Raw genomic sequence first — 13,960 nt, forward strand, 5'->3', positions numbered from 1 at the left:
TTGGTACCAAAATAGAAAGGTAGATCAACGGTACAGAATAGAGAACACGGACACAAACCCAAATAAATACAATTTTCTCATACTAGACAAAGGGGTCAAAAATATGCAATGGAGAAAAGATAGCCTCTTCAACAAATGGTGCTGGGAGAATTGGAAATCCATATGCAACAGAATGAAACTAAACCCATATCTCTCACCATGCATGAAACTAAACTCAAAATGGATTAAGGACCTCGGAATCAGACCAGAGACCCTGCAGATCATAGAAGAAAAAGTAGGTCCAAATCTTCACCTTGTTGGTCTAGGACCAGACTTCCTTAACAGGACTCCCATAGCACAAGAAATAAAAGCTAGAATCAACCACTGAGATAGATTCAAACTAAAAAGCTTTCTCTCAGCAAAGGAAACTATCAGCAATGCGAAGAAAGAGCCTACAGAGTGGGTGAATATCTTTGCCAATCATACTTCAGATAGAGCACTAATCTCCAGAATCTATAAAGAACTCAAAAAACTCTACTCCAAGAATTCAAATAGTCCAGTCAACAAATGGGCTAAGGAAATGAATAGACACTTCACAGAAGAAGATCTACAAGCAATCAACAAACATATGGAAAAATGTTCAACATCTCTAGTAATAAGAGAAATGCAAATCAAAACCACCCTAAGATTCCATCTCACCCCAATTAGAATGGCGATTATCAAGAATACGAGCAACAACAGGTGTTGGCGAGGATGTGGGGAGAAAGGTACACTCATACACTGCTGGTGGGGCTGCAAATTAGTGCAGCCACTCTGGAAAGCAGTGTGGAGATTCCTTAGAAAACTTGGAATGGAACCACCATTTGACCCAGCTATCCCACTCCTTGGCCTATACCCAAAGGACTTAAAATCTGCATACTACAGAGATACAGCCACATCAATGTTCATAGCTGCTCAATTCACAATAGCCAGACTGTGGAACCAACCTAGATGCCCTTCAATTGATGAGTGGAGAAAGAAACTGTGGTATATATATACAATGGAATATTACTCAGCAATAAAGAATGATAAAATTATGACATTTGCAGGCAAATGGATGAAATTGGAGAATATCATGCTAAGTGAGATAGGCCGATCTCAAAAAGCCAAAGGACGAATGATATCGCTGATAAGTGGAGGATGACACATAATGGGGGGAGGGAAGGGTTAGAGTTAGGGTTAGGGAGGGGGGCAAGTATGGAGGAAGGAACTACTGTATAGAGGGTAAAGAGGGGTGGGAGGGGTGGGGGGAAGGGAAAAAATAACAGAATGAATCAAACAACATTACCCTATGTAAATTTATGATTACACAAATGGTATGCCTTTACGCCATGTACAAACAGAGAAACAACATGTATCCCATTTGTTTACAATAAAAAAAAATAAAATAAATTGCATAAACAAGTGAGAACAAAGGATACCCATAAAGTCATTATTGCACAGGTATTTATAGGTGATCAAGCAACTAATAAAAGTATAATGTATAAGTCCATCATTTCTAGGATTTTTCTTCAACAAGGAAGAAGTGAATGCTGTTTAATATACTTGTCTAACACCTTGGTTCTTAGTAAGTAAATTAGATTTGACATATATGGGATTAACCTTCTTAAATGTGTTTTCTAAAAGCATCTGATTAATTTATAAAGTTAAAATTCTAACTGTTAAATATAACATCACGTACTCTTCTTGAATTCCATGGGGTGTTACACTTGAACGTTGCTTTCTGTTTTCATGAGCTGGCAAACAAACAGATATGATTCTACATACAAAGTCTCCAAAGTTGCAACTGTGCTTCAATTAGAGTACTGTAAATAACATAGTATTTCTTCTTATTAAAATGGAGTAATTTGGCCTGCAAGTCGAGCGCGCGTGCTCCGCTAGCCATGGCTGCTGCGAAGGCACGTTTGGAGTTCCATGCCAAGCGGCCCTGGGCCCCGCAGGAGGTGGTAGGCGATCCGGATGAGGAGGACGAAGATGATAACGATGAAGCCGAGAATGGGTTCTCTCTGGAGGAGGTATTACGGCTCGGAGGCACCAAGCAAGATTACCTTATGCTGGCTACTTTGGATGAAAATGAGGAAGTGGTGGATGGAGGAAAAAAGGGAGCAGTTGATGATCTTCAACAAGAAAGATGTTGGATCCTGGGTTGATGATGTGTTCCAAGCAAGCTATGTTTCTTAACCTTGTCTACAAATCTCTGAAAGCTGACATTGTGTTGCGCCGCGTGAAGGCTTTTGTGAAGAGGTTACTTCAGGTTACTTGCACACAGATGCCACCATTTATATGTGGAGCTTTATATCTTGTGTCTGAGATCTTTAAAGCAAAACCAGGTTTAAGAAGTCAATTAAATGATCACCCGGAGTCTGATGATGAAGAAAATTTTGTTGACATAGGAGATGATGAAGACATAGAAAAATTCACTGATGCAGACAAAGAAACAGAAATAGATACAGTGAAAAAAGTGGAAACAGAGGAAACAGTGCCTGAAAGTGACACAGACACCAAAAAACCAAAGATTCCTTCCTGGGTACACTTTGATAATTTGAAAGGTGGCAAACAGCTAAAAACATATGATCCATTCAGTAGAAACCCTTTGTTCTGTGGAGCTGAAAATACAAGTCTTTGGGAACTCAAAAAGTTATCGGAGCATTTTCATCCCTCCGTGGCCCTTTTTGCAAAAACTATCCTTCAGGGAAATTATATCCAGTATTCAGGGGACCCACTGCAGGATTTCACACTAATGAGATTCTTGGATCGATTTGTATACCGAAATCCAAAGCCACATAAAGGCAAAGAAAATACTGACAGTGTTGTGATGCAGCCAAAAAGGAAACATTTTCTAAAGGATACTCATAGTCTTGCTGTGAATAGTAAGGAGTTCCTTGCAAAAGAAGAAAGCCAAATACCAGTGGATGAAGTGTTTTTCTACAGGTATTATAAAAAAGTTGCTGTTGTTAAAGAGAAACAAAAACGGAATGCTGATGAAGAGAGTATAGAAGATGTAGATGATGAAGAATTTGAAAAGATGATTGACACATTTGAAGATGATAACTGTTTCACCCCTGGAAGGGATGATCTTGATTTTGCCAGCAATATGAAGAAAAAAACAAAAAGAGCTAAGGATAACTTGGAATATGAAGATTCAGAGGGTAGTGACGATGAACTCGGTAACCTGGATGATGATGAAGTTTCTTTGGGAAGTATGGATGATGAAGAATTTGCTGAAATTGATGAAGACGGAGGAACATTCATGGATGTGTTAGATGATGAAAATGAGAGCATTCCAGAACCTGATGAAGACAACTCCAAAGTCAATACTAAGAGAAGCAAGAGAAAGGGTGCTGATGATTTTGACTTTGCTGGGTCATTTCAAGGACCAAGGAAAAAAAAGAAAAGAAACCTCAGTGACTCCAGCCTATTTGTATCTGCTGAAGAGTTTGGCCACCTGTTGGATGAAAATGTGGGATCCAAGTTTGATAGCATTGGCATAAACGCCATGGCTAATAAAGATAATGCAAGTCTCAAACAGCTCCGATGGGAGGCTGAACGTGATGACTGGCTACACAACAGAGACGTGAAAAGTATCATCAAGAAAAAGAAAAATTTCAAAAAGAAGCAGAAACCCCCTCATAAAACTAAAAAGCAAAGGAAATGAGTTATTAAATTATAAATTAAGGTTCTACTTACACTTATTCTTAATTTTTGCTATCCAGCCATTTCTCTTGATCTTGCTTTCTGATTCCATACATTCCAGCCTGTTCGATGGATTTATAGTAAACTATAAATAAAAATAAGTGCCATTTATAAAAATCATATAAAATGTTAAACTTTCATTGAGAAGAATAATCTTTTTTCCATATTGCTACATAATAAAATGAAAAGAACAATATTATTAACAAAAAAAAATGGAGTAATTTGTCTAAATTCAGAAGTTTCATGAGGGCTATCTCAGAATGTAAATTAAGAGGAGTGGTCAACAGATAGAAAAGAAAAATTAGAACTTTCTAGGAATTGAAATATATTTAGTAGAAGATAAAATGTTTCTGGGTAAGAAAGTATGTGATTAAATAAACAAGAGAGTCTAAGTAATAAGAAGATCTGTGTGAGAAAAGGGCAAATTTCAACAAGTTTGTTAGTAACTAAGTTGGTTATATGTATGTAGAACAATCAGTTAAATCTATTTAAGGTTTTTCCTGAGGTCAAATACTAAAGCACTAATATAAAACCAAGGTTTAATCTATGTGTTCACCTGACAATGACTTCTTAAAACATTAATTTATTCTTAACATTGTGTCTGCTAACTCTTTAGAGCAACTAATTGTAAAGAAATTAGGATCTATTGAACAGTGGTTACACAGCAACAACCATTATTTTTGAGTATTATGTCACATTACAAAGTCTAATTTTTTTCCTTTAAAAGCTAAACTTGATGAATATAAAACCATTAGTATAACATACTAAATCTATTCATGACTTCCAGGTGTACAAGTCTTAAAAGCAGGAGGTTTAAAAGGACATTTTTATCAAGATGATATTCTCCAAACTAGAATTGTTTGTAATGGTAATTTTAGACTTATAAGAATTGCAAATTGTATTGGGGATATATTTATATCATTTAATGTTCTGTAATCAAACCTAAACCTAATGCTGTTTTTTACACTGGTACAAAATGTAAATATATTTCTATAAGATAATGAGAGCCAAAACTCTTTAAAAGTTAATATTGTGAAATATGGAAGCATTTTGGCATTTTTCCACACAAAAAGAAAGTAAAAACTTGCTCAGCCTCTTTGATTCATGTATTAAATGTAATGTTATATTATGTTATCTAACATTCATATAGACTCAGGAAATAATATATGCAACTTTGTAAAATGACACTTAAGAAAGAGGCAAAGATCTGCTTCAAAACTAGAACACTTTATCTAAGATTTGTCAAGAGCTCTGCCTTACCTGAGAAAAGGCTCTGCCTCACATCTTACCACATATTAGAATGGCTCCAAAATAAGACAGTCTTCATCTCATTTAAAGTTATGTTCCAAAGATTGATGTTTTCTGTAAAGATTACTGTGATCTCAAACATCAGATATAATGTATAACTCAGCCAAAATTCAAGGTGGCTATTACACAAACTAAATATGTTTAACTCTTGTTAATTTTATTTTGTATTTTCCTTGTAAACTTTATGACTGTTTCCTGTTACTGTTTTGCAGAGGTATGGCTTCAAGAACATACAACCTTAGTTTATTTGAGATAATAAGCCATCATCCACAGGACAGAGAGAATATAATGCTAGCTTCCAGTATAATACAGACCCCCATTAAATAAAAGGCGTAAAAAGCTCTAAGGTTGTAGACATTGAAGTTAAATCCTAGTATTCTTACTTTAAAACTGGTGAGACAGGCTTGCTGGATATTTAAGACCAAGACTTAAAGATTAAGGTTAAAATAAAAGGTCAAGGAAGCCAATATTGGGCTGGGGAGATAGCTCAGTTGGTAGAGTGCTTGCATTGCAAGCACAAAGGCCCTGGGTTCAATTCCCAGCACTGCAAAAAAAAAAAAAAAAAAAAGCCAATATTTTGCTATTGCCTTCTGAGTCAGCCTAAATCCAGAGAACATGGGAACTTATGTAAGGATACTTGTTAACTCTGGGCCACATAAGCTCCCAATCAGAAAGATATATGAGACCACTGGAGAACACAAGTCAATCAGTACACCTGCTGTACACAGGAGGGCCATTGGAGAAGGGAATTTTACTGAGACCTGGCAAACTCAAGTATCAAAAAATTTTGAATGAAATTCATCAATTAAAGATTCTACAAGATTTAGGATGGGCCCAGAGACTCCAGGGCCCTAATAATATTACCCAATTTTGTGTTACTAGAGTTACATATAATGACCCTGAGATTTAATGGCAAGTTGTATATATTTACCTAATGGGACTTGATAACTTTCATGTTTCTTTGATTGTGTTGAAATAACAGTCTCACGTTCTTACCATGGTCAATGCCAAAACACCCGCTTTTGATAATAAAGAACTTTGGGGTGGTTTAGCTGAAGGGATTTATCATCTTTAACTCTTCAGAATACTTTCCTAAACATATAGCTGAGTAACTAACTCTAACTATACTGTTAGTTTCTTCTGTTCTTGTTTTGTATAATCTCTCAAGCAGGATGGAGACAAAACATCAGGAAACTACAGCTCCAAAGTTAATCATGCTTGCTATGATTCTGAGAGCATGGACGGTGCATCCGAAATTTAAATGGGGCAGGTTGGCCTTGATTAAGGAAAATAGAATTCCAACAATCTTACTTGCTGTGTATATCATGTGTATGATTCCTGGCATTATAGAAGAATATATCCTGTTTTGACACTGGAAAACTCTTTTATTAGCCCTAACACACTCCAGTTTCAGGGGGGAAACTGAAAGAAAGTTATTTCACTTGATTACACTGATCTTGAGACTTAGGCTTGGGGTTAAGGCATCGATCAGAATCTATGCTGAACAGATATTAAAAAGCATTGGGGCTACTTGTTGGAATGTATGCTGTACAGATGTTGGGAAGGAATGCAGGTCCATGGCTTTCTATTTGTTTCATTTTAGTCTCTAAGTCTGTATTTCATGTTACCTCCATTTTAGCCCACCCCCATTTCCATCTTCCCTTGTACAAAGGAGGGGACTAGAATGCTTACCCTCACAGGGTTGACTTCACATTTAAAAACCAAAAGACCTTATTTGGGCCCAATCACACTCATTATCTGACAGTTGACTGCCCTATCTTTATGGTGGTAGGAATGAAAGCTGCCAGTTACAAAGAATGTGAAAATGGGTTCCAGTAGTATTAAATTATAACCTTTTAAGATTTGAGAAGATACCCTCTTTTGGCTCTGCTGATTTCTGCAGAGAGAGTTTCCTAACAATCTCTGTATGGTCAATATGAACTTCATTGGACCGAGTGCTCTGAATATTTATGTGTATAAAGAAAGAGTCTCTATACAATTGACAGTGGGGAACTCACTTGTAGATGACATTATGATGATAAGGGAGACTGGTTAAAGAACAATATCCCGTGCTCTAAACACATGAGTCCAAAATGGAAGATAAAAAGTTTAAGGCACAGCTATTTTTTTATATACCAGACTGTCCAAAGCCTATTCTGGGATAATATTTGTTGGTACATTAAATGTAGAGAACACTTCCAAAAAGTAACAACTTCATTTGCATGTGCATCTCAGAAAAAGGAAATATAGCCTGCATTGTTAGAGGTCTACTGTAAGTTAACAAGACCTTTTAGGAGAGAGAGACCCTGAGAAAGGTGACCAGTGTTATCTTAACCAAGATTTTGTTTTAGGGGAAATAACTTACCCAGGGGGAAAAATAACCCCTTAAGAAAGAGGCATTATTGGGGATTCATTCTCTTCTGGACATTTGTTTAAAATGTAAATTGAGTCAGACTTGCCACATATCCTACTTCCATCTGTTAAAAACCCTCACACTCATGAGCAACAATTTGTACAAGACTTGAGAGCTATAAAATTTTTATTAAAGTGTAATGTCCAGACAGGCACAGTGTTGCATGTCTATAATCACAGCTGTGCAGAAGGCTGAGGCAAGAAGATTGTGAGTTCAAAACCAGACTCAGCAATGGCAAGGCACTAAGCAAAACAGACCCTCTCTCTAAATAAAATACAAAAATAGGGCTGGGGATGTGACTCAGTGGTTGAATGCCCCGAGTTAAATCCCTGGTAACCCCTACAAAAACACACACACAACAACAAACTGTAATATTCACTTCTTTTAGGATTTTTTACTGTCAGAGAAATAGATGACATAAAATTTTGATGAGGCTTAATTTTCATAAATAACCTAAATATATATAACCTTCATGTATTATCCCTACTCTTCTCAGAGATCTCTCACTATTCATATTACAGAGTGGTTCCTACATACCTCACATCACATCACACTTTCTATACCCACCAGAGTCCTCACTTCACACCCAAGTGAGTCCTTCATTTATATCTCAGATAACCTTCTGTACAAACTTCAGAATGCCCTTCTACACACCTCAGAAATCCCTACCTAAACATCCCATAGACCTTATTACTTCATACACATTTGAGAGCCATACCTACACTCAGAGAGCCCTCATCATACTTCTTTGAATATCCTCCCTGAACACCTCAGAGCTTCCTTCTACTCTCCTCGAACAACCCTTCCATCACACCTTACTGTGTCCTTATCAATCTCAGAGAGATCTCACTATCATCTCAGAGGGCCCTCCCTATACAACTGACAGCACTCCTACCATGATGGTTTGAATGTGAAGTGTCCCTAAGAAACTTACATGTGACACAAAGCAAAAATGTTCTGAGGAGAAATGATTGGGTTGTAAGACTCTCAGTTCAACCAGTGAATTAACTGAGTTGTAACTGAAGGGGTAGGGTATGGTTGGGGAAGTGGACATTGGGGGCATGGCTTCGAGGTTATGTTTTTATCTGTCTAGTGGAGTCTATTTCTCAGCTTCTCAACCACTTGTGAGCTGCTTCCCTCTACCATACTCTTACACTATGTTGTTCTTCCTCCCATCAAGCCCCCAGGAATGTAAACTTTTGTATACAGACTGAGACATCTGAAACCATGAGCCCCTTAATAAACTTTTCCTCCCCTTTAATTGTTCTGGTTGAGTCATTTAGCTGCAACAGCAAAGAAAAACTAACTAAAACCCCCAGTCAGTCAAAAATCCCTCCTATGCCACCAATAAATCCCTCCAGGAGAGCTCATAAAGACCTTCCTACACACGCCAGAGAACCTACTACAAAGCTCACAGTGCCCTGGCTACTCATCTCAGAGTCCTAACTACACACTACAGAAATCTCCCCTCCACATATCACACAGCCCTATTTTCAGCATCAATGTGTTTCTCCAACTCATCTCAGAGAGCTCTCACTACTCACCTCAGTAGGCCTTCTGTATACAACTTGCTTAGCCCTTTCTACTCACCTCAGAGTGCAGTCATTATACACCTCAGGGAGCCTTCTTCACACAGCTTAGAATGCCTCACTACTCACCTTATGAGCAAGCCCTACACACCTCAGTGTATCTTTATTATATGCCTTTATAAATACTAAACACCAGACAGCACTTCAAGTCACCTCAGAGATCCCTTCCTACAAAACTCAGAGAGCCCTCTCTATGTAGTCAGGGTGTCCTACTTACATACCTCAGAAAGTACTCACTACACTCCTCAAAAACAGGCCTTATACACCTTAGTGAGTCCTCACTATATACCATTGCAAGCCCTCAATATAGACCTCAGAAAATATTTTACTTACCACAGAGAGCCCTCAATACACACTTTAGATAGCCCTTTCTACTCACCACAGAGGCCTTCTCTATACTTTCCAAGTGACTGTCCTTACTCACCTAAGGGTGCGCTCAAACTCATGTAAAGGAGTCCTACTGCACACCTTATAGAGCTCTCCTACAGACTTCAGAGGGTCATACCTACACACCTCAGAGAACCCTCCCTACATGTCGCTGGCTCTTTGCGGTACAAAATCTGTGGATATTTGTCACCGCTTGCAGCAACAACTTGCACGGGTCCTATGGGTGGTGGACTGGAAACTGAGCTTCTATCTTTCTCTTTAGTGCATGGCTTTCTTGATTGTTTGTTTATAGAGGATAGAGGAAATGAGGTTTACTTGCTTTGAGAGGAGAGAGAGAGAGACTTTGCTTATCAGAGAGAAAGAGACTTTGCTTAAGAGAGAGACTTTGAGAGAAGGACAGGCTTTGCTTAGAGCTTAGAGGAAGAGAGACTTGCTATGCCTTAAAGTCTGCTGCTTCTTACTGGTGCATCCTGCATCCTGTGAACTAAGGGTACGTCTACCTAAGGTGCTTTAGTGATGCGTCTCAGTTCTCCATTCTGCGATCTGCCTTCTGCCGCTTCCCCTACTCGCTGCTGCTGTGTGTGTCGCGCTGTCTCGCTCCGCCTACGCTTATATCACCTCCAGGAGGCGGACAGTAGGGCCACGCCTCTTATGCAAAGATTAGGCCAGATGCTAGATGTCCGAGTAGGCACAATTAGGAGTGCTTGAGAACTCATGCGCATACACTGTGTGCGTGGACGATAAATCACCTGAGTGTGCTTATGTCAATTAGCCTCCTCACTGCCGATGTGGTCAACATGACACAGCCTCCAACACTTACACACCTCAGAGAGCCCACCCTAGACACTTCAGTGCCCTCCCTACACATCTGTGTAAGCTCTCAACTCACTTCAAGGCAGTCCCAATATACCTAAGAATGTCATCCCTAACACCTCCATGGGTCCTCACTCTACCTCTTCAGAAGCCTTAAACAAACTCCTCAGATAACCCTTCTTATCACCTCAAAGAGCCCTTTCTGTTCAACACAGAGGCCTTCCCTATAGCTCAGGGAGCCATCCTTACCCACCAAAGGGCGCACTGTCATGAATGTCAGGCAACCCTCCTACAAACCTCCTACACAGTATATTAGGCCCACCCTACATACCCCTGAGGCCCTCTCTCCAAAACTCACAGAACCCTACCTTCACATCTCAGAGAGCCATTTCTACAAACCTCAAATTTACCTCCCATACACCTCAGAAAGCCCTCCCAACTCACATCAAACACCCTACCTATATACTGCAGAGGGCTGTCCATAGACACCTAAGAGATGATTCTTCCACACAGTATTAAGCAATCCCTACACATGTCAGGATTCCTTTCTACACACCTCAAAGAACATACCACACAGCCTTTGTACATACATCAGAAACTCCTTCTTCACATTTCAGAGAGTCCTGTTACATACCTCATAGATTGCTCCTTTCACTCCTCAGTGCTTGTTATCTCTACTCAGAGATCACTACTCACATTAGAGGGTCATCCCTACAACCCTCATTTGTCTCCTCTATGTACCTTGGATCACCCACCCTATAGAGCACAGAGTCATCTCTACACATCTCAGAGAGCCTTCCACATCAACTTTGGAATGTTCTTACTACATACCTCAGAAAACCCTAACACACATCTCAGAGCCCTCACTACCCATCGAAATCCCTCTATGGACACCAACAAGAGTCATACCAACACACCTTGGAGACCTTTCCTTCACAACACAGAGAGCCCTTCCTACACACCTTAGAAAGGCCTTTCTACTTACACCCATCACCCTCCTACATAACCTCATGGGTCCTTCCTAAACACCTCAGAAGTGCATCCCTAACCACCTCAGAGAAACTACACTACAAAATACATTTTTCCTACTCATCTCAGAAGCTTGTCTAAACACCAGAGAGTCCTCCCTTCATAGCTGAGAGAACCCTCTCTACACAACATAAAGAACCTAAACTACCAAACTCAGAGAGACCTCTGTACTCATCTCACAAGCTCCTACCTACGCACAACAGAGCCCTCCCTTCACAACTCTGAGAACATTTTCTAAACACCTAACAGGCCCGTATATACACACCCAAGAGTTACTTCCTCTGAACCTCATTTAGCCATACCTACACAACTCAGAAAGGCCTTTATATACACCTAAGCCCTCACAACACAGCAAACACAGCATCTACACTTCTCAAAAAGCCCTCCTTTCACTTTAGAGAGCCCTGTTACACACCTCATAGAGCTCTCCTTTCACACCTCAGTGTTTCCTCTTTACTCACCACAGAAATCTCTCTCTACTCATATTAGAGGGCAGTCTACACACCTTGGTGAGCCCCTTCTACTCACCTCAGAGTGCCCTCCCTGTACACCTCAGAGGTACATCCATACACACCCAGATTTCTTACCATAGTCCTATGCAAGCCGTCCCTACACACTTCAGAGAGCTCTTTCTACTCACCACAGACTTCCCTCTACCTCAAATAGCACTCCTTAATCACTTAAGGGAGCACTCCATCTTACATGAAGGAGCCCTCTACACACCTCATAAAGCACTCCTACACACTTCATTGGGCCCTCCCTATGTACCTCAGAGGCACTCACTGCACACCTCAAATATTTATTCCTAGACACCTCAAAGTCACCTACATACACACCTCAAAAAGCCCTCATAACTTCCATCAAGCACCCTTCCAACACACTGCTGAAGGCCATCCATACACACCTTGGAGATGCTTCATCCATGCCACATTGAGCGATCCCTACACAACTCAGAAAGCCCTTCCTGCACACCTCAAGAACCCTTGCTACCCAGCACATATGGCCTTACAAATGTCAGAAAACCTCCCTTCACTGTTTAGAGAGCCCTGTAACATTCCTGATAGGGCCCTCCTTTCACACATCAGTGTTCTTTCTACACATCTCAGATATCCCTCATTACACACATGAGAGTCTTGTCACTACACACCTTGTGTATCCTTTCTATTCACCTCAAATTACACATGTCATACATGTCAGAGTGTCTGCTCTACACACTTCAGAAAGTCTTTCCTTCACATCTCAGAAAGCATTCCACACAAACCTCAGAACTCCCTTCCTGCACACCTCAGAAAATCCTGTCTACACATCACACATGGCCTTCACTATTCACTACAATATTCTCCCTGCACACCATAGAGAGCCATACCTATACACCTCAGAGAGCACTCATGATACTCTTGTGAGGGAACTCTATTTACACCTTACAGATATTTTTTCTACTCTCCTCAAAGAACTTCTACCATAACTCAGTGGGTTCTACTAATCTCAGAGAGATTTCACTATTCACTTCAGAGGGTCCTTTTCACAAAACTGAGTTAGCACTCTTACTTAGTCAAAAAACATGCTACACCATTATAGATCCCTCCTGCACACCTCATAAACACCTTTATACCCACATGGGGTCAACCTTTTCCAATTCAGGAAACCTGTATTCCAAAACTCAGAATGCCCTCCCTGCTCAAAGATAGTCCTTCCTGAACACCTCAGAAACCACTCTCTTCTGTGTGTCCTCCCTACTCATCTATGAGAACTCTTATGACTCACTTCATAAGCCCCTCTTTACATACCCCCAATGAGCCCTTTCTACTTGCCTCAAGGCATCCTCCATATATACCACAGGGGGCCTCCCATACAAGTCAATGAGGTTTCTGACACACTTCATAGAGCCCTATTACACGCATCATAGAGACCTCCCTTTACAGCTCAAAGGCCCTTCCCTACAAACCTCAAAAAGCCCATCCTACACAACTCAGAGTGCCCTAAACATCTAAGAAAATTCTCATGACTCACTTGAACAGCAGTCTCTACAACTAAAAAGTCATCCCTACACACCTCAATGAATTCTCATTCTATTCCTTTGGAAACTCTCACTAAACAACTCAGAGGGTCCTTCTACTCAACTCAGGGAACCCTCCCTACACCTCAGAGAGTCTTTTCTATCCACCACAGAGTCCTTTTCTATACACCTCAAATAACCCTGCTTACTCATCTTAGGGGGTACTCCACCTCATGTCAATGAGCCCTCTGACACACCCCATAAAACCCTCTCACACAATTCAGTAGACCCTCCCATTATTCCTCAGTGGGCCTTCATACACACCTCAGAAAGCTCTACTTTCACACTTCAGAGTCATTCCTTCACAACATAGAGACACATTTCTACACAACTAAGAAAGCCCTCCCTACTAACATTAAGCATGTTTCCTACACACTGCAGTAGTCCATCCATACACACCTTAGAGATGCTTCCTCCACACAGCATTGATTAATGCCTATAAACCTCAGAAGGCCCTTTACACACATCAGAGATAATTTGGTACGCACAACCCACAACCTGCATTCTCTCTACACACCTCAGAATTCCCACACTTCTCACTTCAGAGAGCCCTCATGTACACCTCGCTGTTCTCCATACTCATTTCAGACAACTCTCACATTAGAGGGTCACCCCTGCACATCTTGTGTGTTCTTAGTACTAATCTCATATCAT

At 40.3% G+C, this 13,960-nt stretch overlaps 1 protein-coding gene across 1 annotated transcript; it reads left to right on the forward strand.

The window, feature by feature from the left end:
* The first annotated feature begins 1,903 nt into the window (after positions 1 to 1,903).
* Positions 1,904 to 3,907, forward strand: LOC306670554 (CCAAT/enhancer-binding protein zeta-like). The gene has a single exon (XM_079155245.1). The coding sequence runs from the start codon at positions 2,150 to 2,152 to the stop codon at positions 3,671 to 3,673; it is 1,524 nt and encodes a 507-aa protein (XP_079011371.1). The 5' UTR covers positions 1,904 to 2,149; the 3' UTR covers positions 3,674 to 3,907.
* Positions 3,908 to 13,960: the final 10,053 nt, after the last annotated feature.

The sequence above is a fragment of the Sciurus vulgaris genome (genome assembly GCF_902686455.1).
Source record: "Sciurus vulgaris genome assembly, chromosome: 10".
Taxonomy (NCBI): domain Eukaryota; kingdom Metazoa; phylum Chordata; class Mammalia; order Rodentia; family Sciuridae; genus Sciurus; species Sciurus vulgaris.

Bases quoted from the DNA above. Each gene is read 5' to 3' on its own strand.
- LOC306670554 (XM_079155245.1), top strand. From the start codon at position 2,150: ATGTTGGATCCTGGGTTGATGATGTGTTCCAAGCAAGCTATGTTTCTT.